At 51.6% G+C, this 21,338-nt stretch overlaps 2 protein-coding genes across 13 annotated transcripts; one reads left to right on the forward strand and one right to left on the reverse strand.

Annotated features, from left to right (window-relative positions):
- Positions 1–1,062: 1,062 nt before the first annotated feature.
- IRF3 (interferon regulatory factor 3) lies at positions 1,063–6,836 on the reverse strand. Of its 6 annotated transcripts, XM_045891952.3 has the most exons (8): positions 6,532–6,836; positions 5,533–5,825; positions 4,694–4,865; positions 4,538–4,608; positions 3,682–3,871; positions 3,203–3,583; positions 1,829–1,944; positions 1,063–1,320 (listed from the first exon to the last, which is right to left on the reverse strand). In XM_045891952.3, the coding sequence occupies exons 2-8, from the start codon at positions 5,743–5,745 to the stop codon at positions 1,153–1,155; spliced, it is 1,311 nt and encodes a 436-aa protein (XP_045747908.1). In that variant the 5' UTR covers positions 5,746–5,825; positions 6,532–6,836; the 3' UTR covers positions 1,063–1,152. The 6 variants fall into 6 exon arrangements, with proteins under 6 accessions (XP_045747908.1, XP_045747906.1, XP_064437669.1 ...); XM_045891950.3 differs by having other exon boundaries at positions 1,177–1,944; positions 5,533–5,705; XM_064581599.1 differs by having other exon boundaries at positions 1,177–1,944; positions 5,533–5,710.
- On the forward strand, positions 6,826–13,721 carry BCL2L12 (BCL2 like 12). 7 transcript variants are annotated; one of them, XM_045891955.2, is made up of 7 exons: positions 6,826–6,949; positions 7,587–7,700; positions 7,916–8,058; positions 9,154–9,240; positions 9,328–9,419; positions 11,183–11,470; positions 13,497–13,721. In XM_045891955.2, exons 2-7 carry the CDS (start codon positions 7,594–7,596, stop codon positions 13,545–13,547), a joined length of 768 nt encoding a protein of 255 aa, XP_045747911.1. In that variant the 5' UTR covers positions 6,826–6,949; positions 7,587–7,593; the 3' UTR covers positions 13,548–13,721. The 7 variants fall into 7 exon arrangements, with proteins under 7 accessions (XP_045747911.1, XP_045747912.1, XP_064437671.1 ...); XM_064581605.1 differs by having other exon boundaries at positions 6,868–6,949; positions 9,328–9,518; XM_045891956.2 differs by lacking the exon at positions 11,183–11,470.
- Positions 13,722–21,338: the final 7,617 nt, after the last annotated feature.

Genomic DNA, 21,338 nt, shown 5'->3' on the forward strand with positions numbered 1-21,338 from the left:
CCCAGGTCCCACCTGCTCAGGGTCTTCTAAGCTCAGGGTACCTGGGTGCTATGGGTCTGCCCTGGAATTGCCCCAGCAACACGATCTTTGTCTCCCATTGAGTTGGATTCTTTTTTTTTTTAAGATTTTATTTATTTGATAGAGACACAGCGAGAGAGGGAACACAAACGGGGAGTGGGAGAGGGAGAAGCAGGCTTCCCGCGGAGCAGGGAGCCCGATGCGGGGCTCGATCCCAGGACCCTGGGATCCTGACCTGAGCCGAAGGCAGATGCTTAATGACTGAGCCACCCAGGCACCCCTGGATTCTCTTTTTACCAGTGCTATGAGGCTGGGGTGATCTTATCCACTCCCCTGGGGTAGAGAGGGAAACTGAGGCACAGAGCAGCAGGGGCCACACAGTGAGTCAGGGCCACACTGGCCTCCATCAGGCCCCATTACCCCGAACCCAGACCTAGTGAGGAGAGGTGGTAACACCGGGGTCGCTGAGGTGGGTGGGCTTTAAGGCTGGGGCACAGAGCTCTTCTACAACTGCCTGTTCCAGCCTCGTGCAGAGGGGGGCCCATGGCCTGGGAAGCAGGACTTGCCTGAGGTCGCCCAGCAGGAGCTGGGAGGGGACCTAAGCCCCCCTCCCCCACCTGACAGGACGATCCAGGTGAAAGGCTCTTTGCCTACTGGACAGTGGCCTGAACTGTCCATAGACAAGCCAGGGGTTCTAGATTCTGCCCCACGGCCTCCCTTGAAGAGCAGCAACCCTGGAGTCAGACTGGATTCTAACCCATCTTGTGTTTCCTGCTTTGTGACCTTTGCTCTTCTCCTAGTGTCAGTTTCTGGGTCTGTAAAATGGGGGTGACTGTCCCCTCCTCACCAGGTCCCTGGGAAGAGGTAAGGAGGTGACACGTATCAGCTGCCCCCTGCACAGTGTCTGGTCGTCATGCAGTGAGCATCTGGGCTGTGGGTTGCTTGCACAGCTGTGTAAGCCGAGGTCCTAAGAAGGAGTAATGCCTCGCCGAGGTCAGCGCTAGCCCGGACCTAGCTAACACCCAACCCCAGACACACGAGTAGTGACAGTGGCAAGGAACAGTTTATTGGCCAAGGTGAAGGCACGAGGGGGCAGCACGCGTGAGCAGTGAGGGGGCAGACTTCCCCAGTGACCTAGAAATCCATGTCCTCGACCAGGTCCTGGAGGTAGGCCTTGTACTGGTCTGAGGTGAGAGTGAGGGGGTAGCTGTTGGAAATGTGCAGGTCCACAGTGTTCTCCAGTGAGGAAGCGCCCCCTGACCGTGCCATGTCCAGCAGGGCCCTGAGGCATGTGGGAACAACCTGCGGGAGGTGGGGGGAGAAACAGGAGTCAGGGGAAACACTCAACACTACTTACTGGCAGGGGCGGGGCTGAGTGGACTACAACTCCCAACAGCCCCCACGATAACCCAGGATGAACCATTAGGCCCAGGGCTGCTGGGAGTTGTACTTTTCCCCATAACCACAACCACCAGCAGCCTGAGAAGTTTCCTAGGGCTGAGATGCTGGAGGGGTTCCCAGAAGCTAGGGCTGAGCAGCTTGTGGTCAGAAGGACTCCTAGGAGCTGTAGTTCCTCACAGAGGCTGCTAGGACTTGTAGTCCACCGACTTCCACATGGCTTTGAGAGTTCAAAACAGGTTCTGGGGGTGAGGCCATGAGAGGGACACCCAGAAGCTCCTGGGGATGAGGAACTGGTGGTTGCAGAGACTCTTGGAAGTTGCAGTTCCTCAGAGGGGCTTCTGCGAGTTGTAGTTCCTCCTCCCTTTGTTAAGATCCACCCCTTAGCTCCAGGAGCCCAGGACTGCAGCACCTTGACCATCACGAGCTTCTTGGTCCACGGCTGGTCCTGGGGCCATGGCTCCCCCACGCAGAACCAGAGGGTGTAGCGTGGTGAGTGTCGGCTTCCTTCAATGAAGGCAATCAGATCTGGGGGCCCGAGATCCTAGTCAGTCATGGGAGGAGGACCCCACCACCACCACCTGCCCCTCCCTGATCCCCAAACCTATCAGCCTCACCTTCTCCCCTGACCCGAAGCCTGACATACCTACACCACCATGACCAGATGGCTGCTGACCTAGGAAAAGTCCCGGCACAATCTTAAAATGCTTTTCCTCCCATCAGGGTGGGGCTGGAAGATCTGCACCGCTCCCCTATTTGGGATAGGAAGGAGTACACTCCCCACAAGGATGGTCCCTGATTCTGGAGTACAAGGTGGTTGGAGTACAAGGTGGTTGGCAGTTGCTACTCTTTAACCCCCGAAGGCCACGTTCTCCTGATAGTAGCCTAAAGGACTTCTCTCTCCTGTGTCTGTCTATCCACACTAATAACTGATAATAACGAGGACTATGGCAGTTAATTCCTCGAGCATTTTCTGCACACTGGGCCCTGTGCCTCCTACCGGCTCCAGCAGAGGAGACACTCCTCGGGCAGACTCAGAGCAGTCCCATCTTTTGCCCCAGGTTATAACACTAGCAAAGCAGTAGGGTCTGAATTGGAACTCGGGTCTGGAGGTTTGAAATCTTTTTTTTTTTTTTTTTTTTTTAAGAGAGAGAGAGAGTGGCAGGGAGGGCAGAGGGAGAGGAAGAGAGAGAGGATTTTTTTTTTTAAGATTTTATTTATTTGATACAGAGAGGAAGCATAAGTGGGGAGGAGGAGGGCCAGAGGGAGAGGAAGAAGCAGACTCCTTGCTGAGCAGGAAGCCCGATATGGGGCTTGATCCCAGGACCCTGAGATCATGACCTGACCTGAAGGCAGACGCTTAACCGACTGAGCCGTCCAGGTGCCCCAAGAGAGAGAATCTTAAGCAGGCTCCACGATCAGTGCAGAGCCCAACCTGGGGCTTGATCTCACGACCCTGAGATCATGACCCAAGCCGAAATCAAGAGTCAAACGCTTGGGGCACCTGGGTGGCTCAGATGGTTAAGCATCTGCCTTCAGCTCGGGGCACGATCTCAGGGTCCTCGGATCGAGCCCCATATCAGGCTCCTGGCTCAGCGAGGAGTTTGCTTCTCCCTCTCCCTCTGCCTCTCTCCCCTGCTCATATTCCCTCTCTCTCTATCTCTCTCTCTGTCACATGAATAAAAAAGAAAAAGTCAAACACTTAACCTCCTGAGCCCCCCAGGCGCCCCCAGTGACCGTGACCTACTCTTCCCACAGCAGAGCTATAAGGCCTTGCCTCACTCACCTGACATGAAGGGCCTCAGGTCGAACACGTCTCCTTCCTCATCCTTGGGGACCTCGCCGCTGGGTCCATGACTGCTGTCAGGGAGGAGCTCCTCGCCCAAGGCCCAGTATGTGTGGCAGTGCCCCAGCCTCCGGGCCCAGAGCCGCTGTCCTGCCCTGCACAGAGCTAGTCCCCCGCCCAGGTAGCTCAGCACACGCCTCACGTAGCCCATCACGCCCCTGTCTGTTAGCGACACCCCAGGGTCTGGCAGTATTATTGGCTGTCCGGGCAGCGTCCTGTCCCCTCCTTCTGATGCTACCAGCCGTAGGCCCCTCGGGCAGAAGACAGTCTGCTGGAAGACTTGGCGGCCCCGGTAGAAGGCAGTCACCTCGAACTCCCACTCTGAGCAGTGGCAGAAGTGACATGAAGGGGGAGCAAGATTGAGAGAGCATTAGGGGGCACAGCGCCCCAGCACCTCCCACCCCACAGCTGGCACTCACCTTCCTCAGGCAACAAGAGCTGCCTCAGTGGGTTTTCAGGGGGCTCCGAGTTTGGGCAGGGAGCAGGGATGTCTATGGTGGGGCTCAGCAAGAATGGAAGGGTCTGCTCAGGGACCAAAGCCAGGCTCGAGGGCCCCCCCTCTGGGAATGGGGCCAAGACCATTTCACCCAGTAACTCTAGTACATCTTCCTGGAGAGAAGAAAAGAATAGGATCTGGACATTTCCATAGCCTTTTCTAGAGACTTCACGTAGACCAAGGCCTTGGAATCCAGGGAGGAGTCAGACCTGAGCTTTGCCCTCAAGGGGCTTCCTGTAAGGCGGGATGGGGGCTCTGGAGACAACCATGGGCACAGACAGCAAAATATATGCTCTTGTATATGCTGAGTGCTACTGTTGGCCCCAGGGGAGCAGCTAATTCCAGCCCAAGGATCTGGCCTTGTGCAAGCAAGACCTGGGCAGAGAAGGCTGGACACAATTTCAGAGGGGACTTGCCCTGGCACAGACATCAGCAAGATCAAGGGTAGGGTGGTTCAGGGTTCCCAAGAGGCTAAAGGTACTCTAAATAGCAACGGAGGCTATGAAATTCTGGGAAGGTGTCTTAGAGTACTAAACGCCTGGTGAAAGTTCTGAACTTTCTCCTGAGGACGCTGGAAGCCATGGAAGGGCTATAAGCAGGGGAGGGTCAGGGTCAGCTCTAGATCGGTTGGGGGACAGCCTGCAGGGGAGAGGATGGAGGCTCAGGAAGAAGACTGGGGTGATGGTCCCGGGGGAGAGGGGGATGCCTGAACAAGGCCGTGGGGACACAGAGAGAAGATGGGTCAGACTGAGGGCAGGAGGGTTGGGGTGCATTCTTACCTGGGTATCCGAGGTACTGCATCTGCCATTGCCGTCCGGAGAGGTGTCCGACTCAGGGAAGTTCCCAGCTCCTGTCGAGGAAGGTGGTGAGTGGAGTAGGGTGTTGGGGACGCTCAAAATCCCATCCCTCCATGTGAAGCCTCACTTCTGGCACACCTGAGATCACAAACTCATAGACCTTGTGCGGGTCCTGGGGGTCCTTGCTCCGATCCTCGGCTAAACGCAACCCCTCCTTCCGGTTCAGGGCGGATCGGAAATTCCTCTTCCAGGTGGGCAGATCAGGTTTATCCTTTCCAGGAGTGTAGGCACCGCTGGCCTCGGCCCACGCCTGGGGATGCAGTGGGTACCAGGATAGTGAGGAGGATGACTAAGACCGCGCCCCAAGGGTTCGCTCCCCTGGCACGTTCTAACTCGGCACGGATCCATCCCCAAACTCTTGGCTTCTCTGCATCCTAAGGCCCCCTATCTTCACCTTTTGAAAAGCTCTGCTTTATAAGTCAGCCTTCCAGGTCCTACTGGGTGTCTAACTCTGCCACCAACCTGCCCCAGGACACCTTCTGTAGTAACCCCGCCCCCTCGCACTCTAACTCGGGTTACCACCACTGCTGTATCCTAATTTCGTGAGAAATCACCTCAGCTTCGGGGCCACGACTCGCCTCTAAGGCTCTGAGACCCGCCCCCAGAATTCTAGGACCAAGAGACCCGCCCCCTGCGAGCCCAGAATGCCCAGTTTGCATTTCTTTCGAGTTCTAACCCCGCTTTTCCGGTTCTTTTTCCGGAACCCGGCCGCTCCAACCTTGCCTGCTATCCGACACCAGTCGGCTGTTCCTACTAACCCTGACCAGTCTTGTCCTAACTCCACTCACCTCCACCTGCCGGCGTCACCGCCTGCCAACAGCACGCGTGCTAACCCGGCTTTCTCGGCTCCGCCCCCTGCAAGTCCACCCCTCCCGGCTGTTAACTCAGGGTTCCCCGCGTCCGGGAAGCTCACGCACCTGGAAGATGCCGAAGTCCTCCTGCTGGGCATCCTGCCGCAAGCCGTGCTTCCAGGGGATGCGGAAGCGCGTGCGGTTCTCGTCCAGCCAGGCTACCCCCTCCAGCTGCCCCAGGTCCAGCTGCGACACCAGCCAGGGCAAGATCCGTGGCTTTGGGGTTCCCATGGTCCGGCCTGCGCTTAGAGGGCAGTTCGTGGGCGCGGATGGCTTCATAGGCCCACCCGGCCCGAGGGTTCCGCACCCAGACCTTCCTCTCTTGGGGACGCGGTGCAATGTCCCTCACTTATGTTTTCCTGGGGTATAAAACAGGACACCTCCTCTTTTCATCCTCCAGACAGGCTCCCCCAATTCATCGAGGACTTCCTCCCCAATGCATTTGAGAACCCCCCTTCTTTCCCCACCTACTTCTGTGCAGACCCCCTAACCTTCCCAATTCCGCCAGTGTAGATCCTTCCTTCTTCCGTTGTAAACCCTTTTCTCCTCTCCCCTCCCCCACATCACCCAATGCAGTTACCTTCACTTCCAAGGTAGAGCCTCCCCTAGTTATTTCAGGGCATACGTTGTTCACTTGTAGATCTCTACCTCCCGCACTTATCCGTGTTGTAGACCCCTTCTACAATTCCCCCACAGAAAAGCCCCTCACCCATTTCTACCGTAGACCGTCCCATCCACCCCCCCCCCAACAGCCTGCCTTCTGTAGGGCGCGCGCGCGCACACACACACACTTTATAGAGTGGACTGCCTCCCATTCTCAGGGTCCACCCTTCTCTCCCTTAGATCCCCCAGTGCAGACTCCTGCCCTCCCCCCACTCCCCGCTACTTTTCCTGGGTTTTTTTTACAGCCGACCTCCAGCACCGGCCATTGCTTCACTTTTTCCCCCTCGTTGCTTCCCTTTCCCTAGAGTACACAGTGCCTCTCTGGACTCAGGGCAGACCCTTTCTTTCTTGCGCTTCTCGGCCCGGACGCCACCAATTCCCCAGATCCTCCCTGTTACCTACGTAGAAGGTCGGGACGCGCAGGGTGCTAGGACCCACCCCTGCCTTTTGGGGTCCGATAGCTCTCGAACTTGCAGCTGCACACCCTCCTTGCTGTCAGCTGAGCTTCAGAGCAATGCGGTTTTCTTTTCTATCGATTTCACGAAATAAAAACAACTTTATCTGCGGTGGGTTGACAGACTCCACAGCTAAAGAGGCGGCACCGAGAGCCCGGACGCCCTGCCCCCATGCCCTTTTTAGGCCTTCCGGCCAACGGCATGCTGGGAACGTCACATGCAAATTAGATGGGCATCCGGCGCCCCGCCCCTCCCACAATAGGGCCGTCACCAACTCGGACCAGTGCGCAGGCGCGGGAGAGTTGTTCTAAGAAAAGTTTTTGCAAGTTTGGTGAAGGAGGAGGGGGTGGCGGCTCCGACCCCAGGTAAGCCGGGCTTTTGGGAGGGCTGGGGTGAGAAGGGAAGAGGCCGGGATCTCGGGGCCGGCACCTCAGTCCCGCTTCCCCGACATCCATGCGCCCCGTGTCCCCAAGATTCCAGCCTTGGTCAGATAAGGGAACTACACCTCCCAAGCCGGCTGCGCGGCTAGCTAGTGCGGACCGAGGGGAAGGTTTGCCGTGAAGCCTGCTGGGATTCGTAGTTCCCGATTCTCTAAGAGCTTGAGCAGCTTGGCATATGCCTTCAGAATCCAGAAGTCGGAGCCGCAAGTCCCCTTCTCTCTCAGACTCAAGAATTCAGATCCCCCCAACCCTCTTCTCCGAAAACTCGAGTCCAGCCCCCAGTTCCTTTCTCCCTTAGACCCCGGAATCCGGGTCTCCAGCCTCTTCCTCTCCAAGGATCAAGGAGTCTTCGTCTTCATCCCTCTTCTCCCTCTGAGGACTCAAGAGTCTGGGTTCCCAGACCCTAACTCCCCTAAAGGATTTAGGAGTTCAGACTATCAGCCCTTTCTTCCCTTGGGGACTCACGGTTCCTGGCCCCCTCCTTATTCAGGGACTAGGCATTTGGGCCCCAATCCTCCACCTCAATTCAACCCTGGAGTCCATCCCCCGGCTCCTTTCACAGGTGCCCCATGGCAGGCTCGGAAGAGCTGGGCCTCCGGGAGGACACGGTGAGAGTCTTAGCTGCCTTCTTTAGGCGAGGTGAGCCTGCTGGGTCCCCCATTCCAACCCCACCCAGGTAAGAGGGGTTGCCCTCCTCCCTCAGGGGCCTGCATCTGGGGTAGGGCCCTCTCTAACTCTCATGCCTGGTCTCAGTCTGTCTGCGTTCCCCTCTCTTTATATCTGGCTCTTTTCCTCATCCCTGGGGTTGCAGCGAGAGGCCCTCAGTGGGAGGAAAAAGGGGCTGCTTGCAAAGGGGCCTCTGGTGTCACTCTCTGAGGTCCCCTTCCCCAGGAGTCCTGCCCAGGAGGAGCCAACAGATTTCCTGAGCCGCCTTCGAAGATGTCTTCCCTGCCCCCTGGGGCGAGGAACAGTTCCCCCTGAATCCCCTCGGCCTTGCTCCCTGCCCCTCCGCCCATGCTATGTTTCAGAGCCTGGTAAGAGATTTCCTAGATCACCCATGAACTTACAGGGCCAAAGCTTTGATTCTTTTTTTTTTTTTTTTTTAAGACGCTTTGATTCTTTTTTTTTTTTTTTTAAGATTTTTATTTATTTATTTGAGACAGAGAGAATGAGAGAGAGAGAGCACATGAGAGGGGGGAGGGTCAGAGGGAGAAGTAGACTCCCTGCCGAGCAGGGAGCCTGATGCGGGACTCGATCCCTGGACTCCGGGATCATGACCTGAGCCGAAGGCAGTCGCTTAACCAACTGAGCCACCCAGGCGCCCTAAGACGCTTTGATTCTTAAAACCATAGAAAGGATAAGGAGCTAGCCCAAGATCACTCAGCTAAGAGGGGAGCTGAGTGTGGACTACCCTCACCATTCTCTGCTCCCCCCACCCCCAGTTACATTGCTGTCAGTTCTGTGAGCTGGCTTCACAGGGGGGGCTTTTGGTCCCTTTCTGTTTGTTATCTCTCTCCTCCCATGCATGCTTCCCTACCCCTGGGACTTTGTGGCTACCAGTACCCCCAGTAGGGAGGCAGGAGATCTGGTTTTCAGTCACAGCTCCCTGGCTGTTTGGTTACATGACTCTGGAAACTCCTTTTCTTTCTTGCTCCTATATTTCTCCAGAAGCAAAGTAGGAATGTGTGCATGTGTGTGTGTGTGGGGGGGATGTCCTTGGACTTGATCAAGAGTAACCAAAAGGTTTCCTCTCATATGTGAGCCTTGATAGACTAGTAATGGCTACCGGGAGTGCCAGCTTGAAAAGGATTTCACAGCTGGGGAGAAGAGTTCTGTGATCAGTTGATGACGCCTGAAACCAGCAAGGGATAGAGTGTTAGTAGTTGGAGTGCCCTGTGTTTGCCTTTCTTGGATAGGATCATCTTCAAGGTCTATTTCAGCTCTAACATTCTAACTCTAGTTTGAGGGACACAATAAAATGGAAAGTATCAAGGCCTTTTACCAAGTGTGCTCACTGGGCCCCATTATGAAATGGAAATCATTGCTACCTGGCAAGGTGGTTGTGACAAGGGGACAATCCATAACTTCCCAATGTCCCGGAGACCCATCATTGGCTCTTTTCACCCAAGGCCCAGCTACTCCAGACTTCTATGCTCTGGTGGCCCAGCGGCTGGAACAGCTGGTCCAAGAGCAACTGAGATCCCCACCTAGCCCAGGTGAGGTACCGAGGGGCCCCGGAGAAGGATGAGGGCAGAAGGGTGGGCAGGGTTCTGCCCCCAGCTGAATTCTCTTCTGCTCCCCAGAGTTACAGGGAGCCCCACCCACAGAGAAGGAAGCCCTACTGCGGAAGCTGGTGGCCTTGCTGGAGGAAGAGGCAGAAGTCATCAATCAGAAGGTGACAGGCAGTCTGTTCCATCCCTTAGCTAAGATAGGGATTGCGGATTGTCAGGCACTGGGATCAGAACCTGGATCTGCATTCTCATTAGATGGTCAGGTGAGGAGAGGGTGGGACTCGGCTTCTATGAAGGGTTTGTAACGGGGTCCAAGCTCATTCTGCTCCCAGCATCACAGGCCAATGAGCCGAGAGGCAAGATGTTGGGGTAAGGAAAGCAACTTTATTTGGAAAGCCAGCACACCGAAGAGATGGCAGACAAGAGATGGCAGACAATCGTCTCAAAGAACCATCTCCCCCAGCATGAGATTTGAGCTTCTTTTATGTTAGGAATGGGAGAAGGGGGAGGGGATTGGAGTGAAAAAGTGACTGACGTCTGTAGACAACAGAGGAAGGTTGTGTAACTTCTTTTGTCCTTGGTCACTTTTGTTTGTTTTTAAGAGGTTTTGGGGCACCTGGGTGGCTCAGTCATTAAGTGTCTGCCTTCGGCTCAGGTCATGATCCCGGGGTCCTGGGACCAAGCCCCTGCTTAGGGCTCCCTGCTCAGGGAGTCTGCGTCTCCCTCTCCCTCCGTCTGCTGCTCCCCCTGCTTGTGCTCGCTCTCTCTCTTTCTGTCAAATAAATAAATAAAACCTCTTAAAAAAATAAAATAGAGAAGTTTTATTTATTTATTAGAGATTTTATTTATTTGAGGGAGAGAAACAGAGAGCACGAGCAGTGGGGAAGGGAGAGGGAGAAGCAGACTCCAGGCTCAGCGGGGAGCCTGATACGGGGCTTGATCCCAGGACCCTGAGATCTTGACCTGAGCGGAAGGCAGACCCTTAACCGACTGAGCCACCCCGGCGCCCTATCCCTGGTCACTTGATCTTTGTGTACAGGTCATGTCTCGTTCCTATAAATCTTACATAGAGCATAGTCATTTCTGTAAGTACTTCCTTATCTCCTCTGGTGAGGTAGATTTCCAGTAAAAAAGCCGTTTTTGAGAATCTTAGCTGTCACATGCCTACGTGCAGGGCTAAGCAGAAGTTTCTAAACTATAGGTCCCAGCAGGAAGGGATATAGAAGCAGTATGGAGTCAGACGTGCTAAACTTCTCCGCTACAGGTTGAACACAGAGTTATGGTCAGGGTAGTACCTTAAACCCTGGCTTGCAGTCACCGTAAGAGGGGCGTGGCCTAAAGACAAGGGGTGTGGCCACCCAAAACATGATCTGGGAAACTGACTGGGACCAGTTGAGGAATCAGGGACTGTAAGGTGGTGGGCGGGGGTTTGGTTTGGAGAGGGCTGTCTAAAATCTGAAGCCCTGGTTAACTATATAGGGGTATGCCTTAGAATGTTGGGGGAAATGAACTGCCGGTGAAGGTCTGGCCTATGACTCGGTCCTGGAAGTGGATTGGCTCAGAAGCTTGGGCAAAGTGTATGATCCTATAATATCAATTGTAAGGTGGAAGGCAAGGTTGTTGTAGGCACCGGCCTGGTCTCCGAGGCTCTCAGGGAACCTGTAGGGGGCGTGGCTATAAGATCTGTGTTCTAGAACTCAGCTAATTAGGGCTTGGCCCTCATTGGCTGTCGGCCACCTGTCCGGGAGTAGTTTGGCAGAGACCACAGATTCTGGTTTATGATTGGCTGGTGTGATGGGTGGGGCGTGGCTTTGAGCCTCAGTGTCAGGACTGCTTCCACCAGGAAGCCACGCCTCCTAGCCTCCTATTGGCTGGCTACGGAGGCGTGGGGGAGGCCGACCCAGCCTCTTCTCTTCCCACCCCACAGCTGGCCTCGGACCCCGCCCTGCGCAGAAAGCTGGCCCGCCTCTCCGCGGGCTCCTTCGCCCGCCTAGTGGAGCTCTTCTCCAAACGGGAGGACAGCCCTCTTGCCAGCCGCCCACGCCCCAACTTGCCCTGCCCTGGGCCCCCGCCGCCTTCCCCGGAGCCCCTGGCCCGTCTGGCCCTGGCCATGGAGCTGAGCCGCCGCGTGGCCCGGCTGGGGGGCACCCTGGCCGGACTCAGTGTGGAGCACGTGCACAGCTTTGGGCCCTGGATCCAGGCACACGGGGGCTGGGTGAGCTGCCCGAAAGCTTCTCTGGGCCTCCCATTACCCAATTGTAACTCGTGTCTGTGTGGTGGGGGGGGGGGGGGGGGCGGGCAGCTTCTTCGGCTTCTTTTCAGACATGACAAATATTCTCCCAGCCCAATCATTCATCTGTTTTGTGTTTATTGAGCACCTACTGTCCACCAGTAGGTAATTAGTGCAGACGCTTAAACCATTCGGATATACACTGACAGTTATGAGTGGGAAACAAGGGAGACCCCTTCCTGGGCCTCGGTTTCCTTATCTGTCAGGTGGGGAGAGTAGAAGTACCAATCTCAAAGGGTTATTGTAAAGATTAAAATGGGATCATCTCTGTAAGTCCTTGGCACCCTGTGGGCATTTGCGTGATTATCTGGTGCCTGTCTGCCTCTTTGAGACTGCCTGCCAGAATGCGCTTGCCCAGGTATCCCCCTGCCTCGCTTCCTCTGCTCCATTCAGGTGTCACCCCCCAGTGAGGCCTCCCCTGGTCCCCATTTAAAACTGCCCCACCTCCATACCCTCCTACCCACTCCCTTTCCCTCTTCATTGCTTTACTTCCTTCCGTAACACTCTGCACCTGCTAACACACAGCTTCTACCATATGGTAGGATTGACTCGTTCTACTTATTATTTCTTTTTATTTTTTGTTTTCTCTTGCCCCTGACCTATCAGCTTCACAAGACCAGGGAGTCTTACCTACCTCGCTCGCTGCTTTAAATCCAGTGCCAGGCTCAGAGCTGGATTGGGCTCCCGTGTACGGGGAGTGTGACCGTGGCAACGTCCCCAGCTACCTGAGCACCAGTTTCCCCCCGCCCAGCGGGCACCTTTCACTTACCTGCCTCGTCGCTGTGGGGATTCAGGGACAGAAAGATGTATGCCATGCTCTCTCAGGATGTAACCCTTGCTTCACAACCTGCCAGGGGCTGGCCAGGTGTTTGAGGAGCAGAGAGGAGGCCAGTAGGGCCGAAGCAGGGTGAGCGAAGAGGAGAGGGCCAGAGACAAGAGCAGGAGGGGCGGGGCCTTGTGAAGGTAAGAACTTGGACCGACCCTGAGTGAGCCCAAGTCCCTAGAGCTCTCTGAGCAGAGGCCGACGTGAACTGATTTAGGTGTTAACTCGCGCCCTCTAGCGGCCTCGTGGGGCAATACTGTAGAGGGCGAGGCGGAAGTAGGGAGTTGGGAGGTGTCTGCTCTTTCAGGGAGATGAGGGTTGATGGGACCACGGTGGGGGTATTGGAGGAGTCTCCCAGTTAATTTAGAGGTAGAGCTGACAGATTTTGCTTATGGAGTGGATTACGAGTGCTATTAATGAGTGCTAATGAGTGGAAGACGGAAGTCAAGGATGCTGGCCTGAGCAGCGGTAGGGATGCATGTGGTGCTCCCTGAGACAGGGAGGAGCAAGGGGGATGAGGAGCAGGTTTGAAGAAGAGTCAGAGATGAGTGGAAGTGGTCCAGTTAGGGGAGAGATGCCCTTCAGACCTCAAAGGGAGAGGAGGAGGGGACCGTGGATATGCGTGTCTGGAGCTCAGTGCAAAAGCTTGTTTATTTGTGGGTTTTGTTTTGTTTTGTTTTTTTGGCCACGTGCACAGCCAAGGACTTTTAGTGGAATGATTCCATCCATTTAAACCCCACAGCAACCTTATGGGATTGGATGTTATCCCGATTTTATGGAGATTGAGGGAAAGTCCCTCATCAGAGGATTGGACTCAGGACTTTGACGCAAAGCCAGGGCTCTTGATCGTTAAAACTCCAGGACCCTGGTCCCTGTCTCTGAGTCTCTGGTCCCTGTCTCTCTATCTCCCCGCCACTGGTGCTCTGCCCTCCACCCTGGGGCTTTGTCTCTCCTCCCTTTTTCCAGAACTCTGTCCCCATCCACCCATGGGGCTCTGATTCTTTGGATCCCTATCCCCCTACCCCTAGCCCTGTCTCTGCTGTCACTGGGCTGGTGGAGATGCCAGTGTGAATGGAGGACAGGCTCTTTCTGTGAATGCTCACGAGCTCTTCCACTTTTCCCCTCCAGGAGGGCATCCTGGCCATTTCACCCGTGGACTTGAACTTACCCCTGGACTGAGATCTTCTTCAGAAGCTGCTACAAGATTAGACCTCCTGTCTCTATGCTCTTTGTGTGCTTTTCCAAGCCTTCCTATTCCACTCAGGGTTGTGGGGTGGTGGCTGCCCTCCCTGTTTTTGCCAAAAAGAAATTGTTTAAAATTTTTTCATATTAAAAACTTTTTCAGGTATTGAATTGTTTGTCCTTTCTCTCAAAAACTAAAGTTCTGGGCGCCTGGGTGGCTCAGTTGGTTAAGCGACTGCCTTCGGCTCAGGTCATGATCCTGGAGTCCCGGGATCGAGTCCCACATCGGGCTCCCTGCTCAGCAGCGGGTCTGCTTCTCCCTCTGCCCTCTTCCCTCTCGTGCTCTCTGTCTTTCATTCTCTCTCAAATAAATAAATAAAATCTTAAAAAAAAAAACAACAACTAAAGTTCTAAGTGGGAGATTTGGCTAAGAGATCTCTCTCTTTCCGGTTTATGAATTGAGGAAAGAGCCAATTCATTCATTCTAGAAATACTTATTCGGAGCACCTTCAAGTGCCTGTCATTTGAACATACAGCATACTTGAGGATATCTGTGGATACGATTCCAGCTAATCCCATTTTTTTTCCTGTTGCATGATTTATTTATTCCAGCTTATCCTATGTTGATGATCATGACGTCTTTCTAGCTAGTTCCAGAAGAAAGCTATAATCTTCCTGCATGGGGCATCCAGAATACCACCCTCTTCTTGTTTTTCTCCTCCCACTGCTCCTTCTGAACCTTTTTGGCTGGTTACTCCTCATCTATATTTAGACCAGAGGGTAGTCACTTTTTAGGGCTATCGACCCCTTCACAAAATTATGTCTGTAAACACATAAAATCAGATGCACAGGATTACAAAGGAAGCTACTTAACAGTTGATCTTCATTATTCATGGATTCCGTATTTGTGAATTTGCCTACTCACTAAAATTTATTTGTAGCCCCCAAGTTAACACTCACTGGGCTTTTGTGGTTGTTGGTAGGCATGCAAATGCTCAGAGCAGCAAGATTTGACTCACCCAACATATACCTTTTCGGCTAAGATTGAGCAAGAGGACACTCTGCCTTCTTGCTTCTGCTCTCATACTGCAAATAAGCATCCTTTCCTCGAACTATTTAGTGCCACATTTCTTGGCATATTTGTACTTTTATTTTAGAGAGCATGTGAGTTGGGGGAGGGGCAGAGGGCGAGGGAAAGAATCCTCAAGCAGACTCCCTGCTGAGTGCAGACCCCAATGCAGGGCTTGATCCCAAGGCCCTGAGATCATGACCCAAGCCAAGACCAGGAGTCAGATGCTGAACCGACAGAGCCACCCAGGTGCCCCTGATTTCATTGTTTAAAATGACCCCAAGAGTGTTCCTAAGTGCAAGAAGGCTGGGATGTGCCTTTGTTAGGATAAGCTTTGTTCAGGCATGAGTTCTAGTGCTGTTGGCTGTGAGTTCAGTGTGAACAAATCACTATATATTCAATAAGGTGTATTTAAACAGAAACCACATCAAATAAGGTTACGTATTGACGGGTTGACAAAAGCTGTAACGAGGCTGACAGGAAGCCGACCCTGTATTTCCTCCAGGAACAAAAGCTCTGTGTTCACTAAGTCGGTGTCCACAGTGACTTTATAGAACAAAACTACCACAAATAGTAAGAATCGGCTGTATTTTGAAATAAAGATTTCATGGGGCGCCTGAGTGGCTGCCTTTGGCTCAGGTCATGATCCCAGGGTCCTGGGATCGAGCCCTGCATCGGGCTCTCTGCTTGGAAGGAAGCTTGCTTCTCCCTCTCCCACTCCCCCTGCTTGTGTTCCCTCTCTCGCTGTCTCTCTCTCTCTCTGTCAATTAAATAAATAAATAAAATCTTAAAAAAGAAAAAGAAAGATTTCAATATTAACATAAAAGTTACTGGTATAATAATACGTGTGCTTCTTCATTAACACGCTAATTAAAAAGACCTATGGTGGGTCTCATAACCATGTTTCCTAAGTAGAGCAGGAATGACATTTTGAGGTGTATTAGTTATTGCTGTGTAACAAATCGCACAAATTTGGCAGCTTGCATACACATTTATTTTTATTTATTTATTTGAGAGAGAGAGAGGCAGAAATAGCGACAGAGAGCATGAGCAGGGAGGAGAGGGAGAAGCAGACTCCCCGCTGAGCAGGGAACCCCCCCCAACGTGGGGCTTCATCCCAGAACCCCAGGATTGTGACCTGAGCCAAAGGCAGATGCTTAACCGACTGAGCCACCCAGGCACCCCACAGTACACATTTATTAATCACAGTCTCTGTGGGTAAGGGATGTGGGTGCAGCTCAGCTGAATGCTCTGCTTAGGGTCTCACCAGGGTGTGATCAGAGTCCCAGCTTCTGTCTCATTGGAGGCTTGGGGGTCCTTTGCCCAGTGCACATGCTGTTGGCCGAATTCATTTCCTCGCCACTGTAGGACTCACGGTGGGGACCAGCAGGAGAACCAGTGTGACCTCAGGGAAGGGCTAAGGCCCCTTTTAAAGGGCTTCCATCTGGGGCTCCTGGTAGAGCATGTGACTCTTGATTTCGGGGTTGTGAGTTCAAGCTCCAAGTTGGGTGTGGAGTTTACTTTAAAAAATTAAAACATAATAGGGCGCCTGGGTGGCTCAGTTGGTTAAGCGACTGCCTTCGGCTCAGGTCATGATCCTGGAGTCCCGGGATCGAGTCCCGCATCGGGCTCCCTGCTCAGTGAGGAGCCTGCTTCTCCCTCTGACCCTCCCCCTCTCAAGCTCTCTCTCTCTCTCTCTCAAATAAATAAATAAAATCTTTAAAAAAAAATTAAAACATAATAAATAAATAAATAAATAATAAAGGGCTTCCATCTGATTAAGTCAGGCCTCCCCAGGATAATCTCCCTTTTAATTAAGGTTAACGGATGTAGGGCCTTAATTACATATGCAAAATCTCTTCACCTTTGCCATATAAGGTAGCCTAGTCAGAGTGATACCCATCTTTTTTGTCATATAGGTCAGCCTGCTCCTTTGTATATCACGCTAGGGGCAGAGATCCTGGAGGCTATCTTAGAATTCTACACATTGGGATGCCCGGGTGGCTTAGTCATTAAGCATCTGCCTTTGGCTCAGGTCATGATCCCAGGGTCCTGGGATCGAGTTGTGCATCGGGCTTCCTGCTCAGTGGGGAGACTGCTTCTCCCTCTGCCTGCCGCTCGCCCTGCTTGTGCTGTCTCTCTCTCTCTGACAAGTAAATAAAATCTAAAAAAAAAGAATTCTGCCCATCACATGAGTACTGGCAACAATTTGTGTGACAGGCAAGCATCTGTGATTTATGTTGGGGACCAGGCCACAGCAACTAATGTTATTTTGATACTTTGATGTGTTGCCCATATTCTTAATTGAAGGAAGGACAAAGTTCCAGTTTAGGGAGAGATGTCAATCTCTCCCATCCTAGTTCACAACGCCTGAAATTTTTTTTTTAAGATTTTATTTATTGGGCGCCTGGGTGGCTCAGATGGTTAAGCGTCTGCCTTCGGCTCAGGTCATGATCCCAGGGTCCTGGGATCGAGTCCCGCATTGGGCTCCCTGCTCAGTGGGAAGCCTGCTTCTCCCTCTGCCTCTCTCTCTCTCTGTCTCTTATGAATAAATAAAATCTTAAAAAAAAAAAGATTTTATTTATTTGTCAGAGAGAGAGAGAACAAAGCAGGGGGTGCAGCAGGCAGAGGGAGAAGCAGGCTCCTCGTTGAGCAGGGAGCCCGATGCGGGGCTCAATCCCAGGACCCTCGGATCATGACCTGAGCCGAAGCTTAACTGACTGAGCCACCAGGCATCTCCACAATGCCTGAATTTGCAATGTGACCCAAGTCAAGAACCTGCTAGAAGTCCGTGTGCCTTCTGTAATCATACTGACTCCCCAGTGATCTTTTTTTTTTATTCTTATGTTAATCCCCATACATTACATCATTAGTTTTAGATGAAGTGTTCCATGATTCATTGTTTGTGCATAACACCCAGTGCTCCATGCAGAATGTGCCCTCCTCAATACCCACCACCAGGCTAACCCATCCTCCCACCCCCCTCCCCTCCCCAGTGATCTTGTCCACCTCGTGGTCTGTGACCTAATGCAACACTGGCCAATACAGGGTATGAGCCATATATATCAGTTAGAATGTTACATGCTAGCGCTGTTAAAGCAAAGTAAAAAGTAACTGGTAGGGGTGCCTGGGTGGCCTGGCTGCTTAAGTGTCTGACTTGGTTTTGGCTCTGGTCATGATCTTGGGGTCCAGGGATCGAGGCCCGTGTGGGCTCTGTGCTCAGCGGGAAGTCTGCTTGAGATTCTCTCCATCTGCCCCTCCTGCTCCTGCTCTCTCTCAAATAAATAAATAAATCTTAAAAAAAATAAATAAATAAAAAGCAACCGGTAAATTAATTTCAACAACTTCTATCCACCCCGTGTATCCAAAATAAAATCAATTCAACATGTAATCACTATAAAAATATTCATGAGATACTGCAGATTCTTTTTTATTTTTTATTTGTTTATTTTTAAAGATTTTATTTATTTATTTGAGAGAGAGAGAGAGACAGTGAGAGAGAGCAGGAGCAGGGAGAGAGGGAGAAGCAGGTTCTCCGCTGAGCAGGGAGCCGGATCCCAGGACCCTGGGATCATGATCTGAGCTGAAGGCGGGTGCTTAACCTACTGAGCCACCCAGGCGCCCCTGTAGATTCTTTTTTAACTATGAAGTCTTCACCACTTGGAACACATCTCATTCAGACTTGCCACAGCCCAGTGTTCATTAGCCCCCACGTCAGGAGTGGCTGCCATCTTGGAAAATGCATAATTTGACACTGACAAATCTCCCATCTCTGACTTCAGCTCAGACCTCTTCCCTGGACTCTGTATGTGTGTATCCCCCTGCCCAGTGCCACCTCCTTTTCAATCACATTAAGTTATTTCCTAGTGTTAAAAAGATATTTTGTTGGGCACCTAGGTGGCTCAGTCGGTTAAGCATCTGCCTTTGGCTCCCCCTCCCTCAGGGTCCCTGCTCAGCGGGGAGCCTGCTTCTTCCTCTGCCTGCCACTCCTCCTGCTTGTGTGCTCTCTCTCTGTCAAATAAATAAATAAAATCTTAAAAAAAAAAAGATAGTTTGTTATAATTTTTTGTTCTTAGTAGCAGCACAGAGCAAAAGTAATTGATTGGGTCCAATACATGGAAGTCAGGGGAAAAAGGGTTAAAAAATCTTGCTGAAATATTTGGAAAAGAGCTTTAGGACCCACACAGCCTATAGTGTAGAGGTGAAGATGTGGACTGATATTTGATCAATTGGACTTCATCAAAACTAAAATCTTGGGGCACCTAGCTGGCTTAGTCGGAAAAGCATACGACTCTTGATCTCAGGGTCCTGAGTTCGAGCCCCACGTTGAGGCAGAGATTATTTAAAAATAATAATAATAATAATAAACTTAAAAAAAAAAAACCTTAACACCTCTGCTCTTCAAAAGACAACATTAGAAAACTAAAACTGGGGCGCCTGGGTGGCTCAGTTGGTTAAGCGACTGCCTTCGGCTCGGGTCATGATCCTGGAGTCTCTGGATGGAGTCCCGCATCGGGCTCCCTGCTCGGCAGGGAGTCTGCTTCGTCCTCTGACCCTATCCCCTCTCATGTGTTCTCTCTCTCTCTCATTCTCTCTCTCTCAAATAAATAAATAAAATCTTTAAAAAAAGAAAACTAAAACTGAAAAGACGGGTCACAGACTGGGAGAAAATATTCAAAGTAGATATGCCCGACAGAGACCTGCATCTCTGTCTCTATTTAAAAATGTTTACAAAAAAAAAAAAATGTTTACAGGGGCACCTGGGTGGCTCAGTCGTTAAGCGTCTACCTTTGGCTCAGGTCATGATCCCAGGGTCCTGGAATCAAGCCCCGCATCGGGCTCCCTTGTTGGCAGGAAGCCTGCTTCTCCCACTCCCACTCCCCCTGCTTGTGTTCCTGCTCTCACTCTCTCTCTCTGTCAAATAAATAAATTAATTAATTTAAAAAAATGTTTACAATTCGTGAATAAGAAAACAACACCATTTGTAAAAGCAGGCAAAAGACTTGAACAGATTTAATAAAAGAAGATCTACAGGGCACCCGAATGGCTCAGTTAAGTGTCTACCTTCAGCTCAGGTCGTGATCCCTGGGTCCCTGGGATCGAGTCTGCATCAGGCTCGCAGGGAGTCTGCTTCTCCCTTTGCCTCTGCCTCTCTCTATCTCTGTCTCTCATGAATAAATAAAATAAAATCTTTTTTAAAAAAAGATCTACAGATGGCCAATAAGCACATGAGAAAATGCTCAACATTAGTGGTCAGGACAATGCAAATGGCAATCACAATGAGACACCTCTTCATACCCACCAGAATGGTTAAAATTAAAGACTGCTTGTAACAAGTGCTGGTGAGGATGTGGAGCATGTGGGGCTCTTCATGCATCACTGATGGGGATGCAAGATGGCAGAGTGCACTGGAAAACTTTTTGGCAGTTTCTTTCTTTTTTTTTTTTTAAGATTTTATTTATTTATTTGACAGAGAGAGGGAGAAGCAGGCCTCCCACGGAGCAGGGAGCCCAATGCAGGGCTCGATCCCAGGACCCCGGGATCATGACCTGAGCCGAAGGCAGACGCTTAACGACTGAGCCACCCAGGCACCCCTTTTTGGCAGTCTCTTATAAAATTAAACATACACCTAGCATCCAACCCAGCCATCTGCTCCTAGGTTTATCCAAGACAAAAATGTACATCCACAGAAGACTCATACATGAACATAGGATAGCCACTTTATTTATAATAGCCCCCAAAAGTCCAGAGTATCCATCAACAGGGCAATGGATAAACTGTGATACATCCATACAATGGAATTCTCAGGAATAAAAAGGATCGCACCAATGTTATATGCAACAACTTGGAATGAATCTCAAAAGCATTGAGTGAAAGAAGAAAGACACAAAAGAGAACATACTGTGTAATTATTTTCATATGAAATTAATTTTATTTATTTGTTTGTTTGTTTGTTTGTCTGAGAGGGGGAGAGAGAGAGAGAATCTCAAGCAGGCTCCACACCCAGTGCAGAGCCCAAAGCTGGAGGCTCACTCTCACCACCCTGAGATCATAACCTGAGCCAAAATCAAGAGTCAGACGCTTAACCGACTGAGCCACCCAGGTGCCGCCCCTATGAAATTTTAGAAAAGAAAAAGCAGGGGCATCTGGGCGGTTCAGTTGGTCAAGTGTCTTGATTCTTGACCTCAGCTCAGGTCTTGATGGAAGCATTATGAGTTCAAGACCCAAGCGGGGCTTCGTGCTAAAGAAAACGAAAAGCTCCATCAGAGTGACAGAAAACAGAAAGCGATTGCTTCTGGGGTGGGTGGTAGAGTACTGACTGGAAAGAGTCATGAGGACATTTCTGGGGTGATGGATATATTCCACCAGTTGCGTTCATCTTCATTCAGTGACAGATGTCCTCGACTCAAGATGGTTCAACTTACAGTTTTTGGTGTGAAGTGGTACACTTTGTAGAAACCATACTTCCGATATGAATTTGGATCTTTTCCTGGGCTCCTGATACGCAGTATGATCCTCTCTCGTGTTAGGCCAGAGCTCACAGCCAAGCAATCGGAAGGGCAAACAACTGATACACCTACACCCATCCTGTACCCGTACAACCATCCCACAGTGTTCAATGAATTACACGAGATGCTCAACACTTGTGTTGGAGGATACGGCCCAAGTGTTCCAAGCATGGCCAAGCTATGGTTTTCGGCTGGTTAGGTGGATTAAAT

Source organism: Mirounga angustirostris, unplaced genomic scaffold (assembly GCF_029215605.1).
Source record: "Mirounga angustirostris isolate CCGP_5_RB_7025 unplaced genomic scaffold, mMirAng1.0.hap1 SCAF_16, whole genome shotgun sequence".
Classification (NCBI taxonomy): Eukaryota; Metazoa; Chordata; class Mammalia; order Carnivora; family Phocidae; genus Mirounga; species Mirounga angustirostris.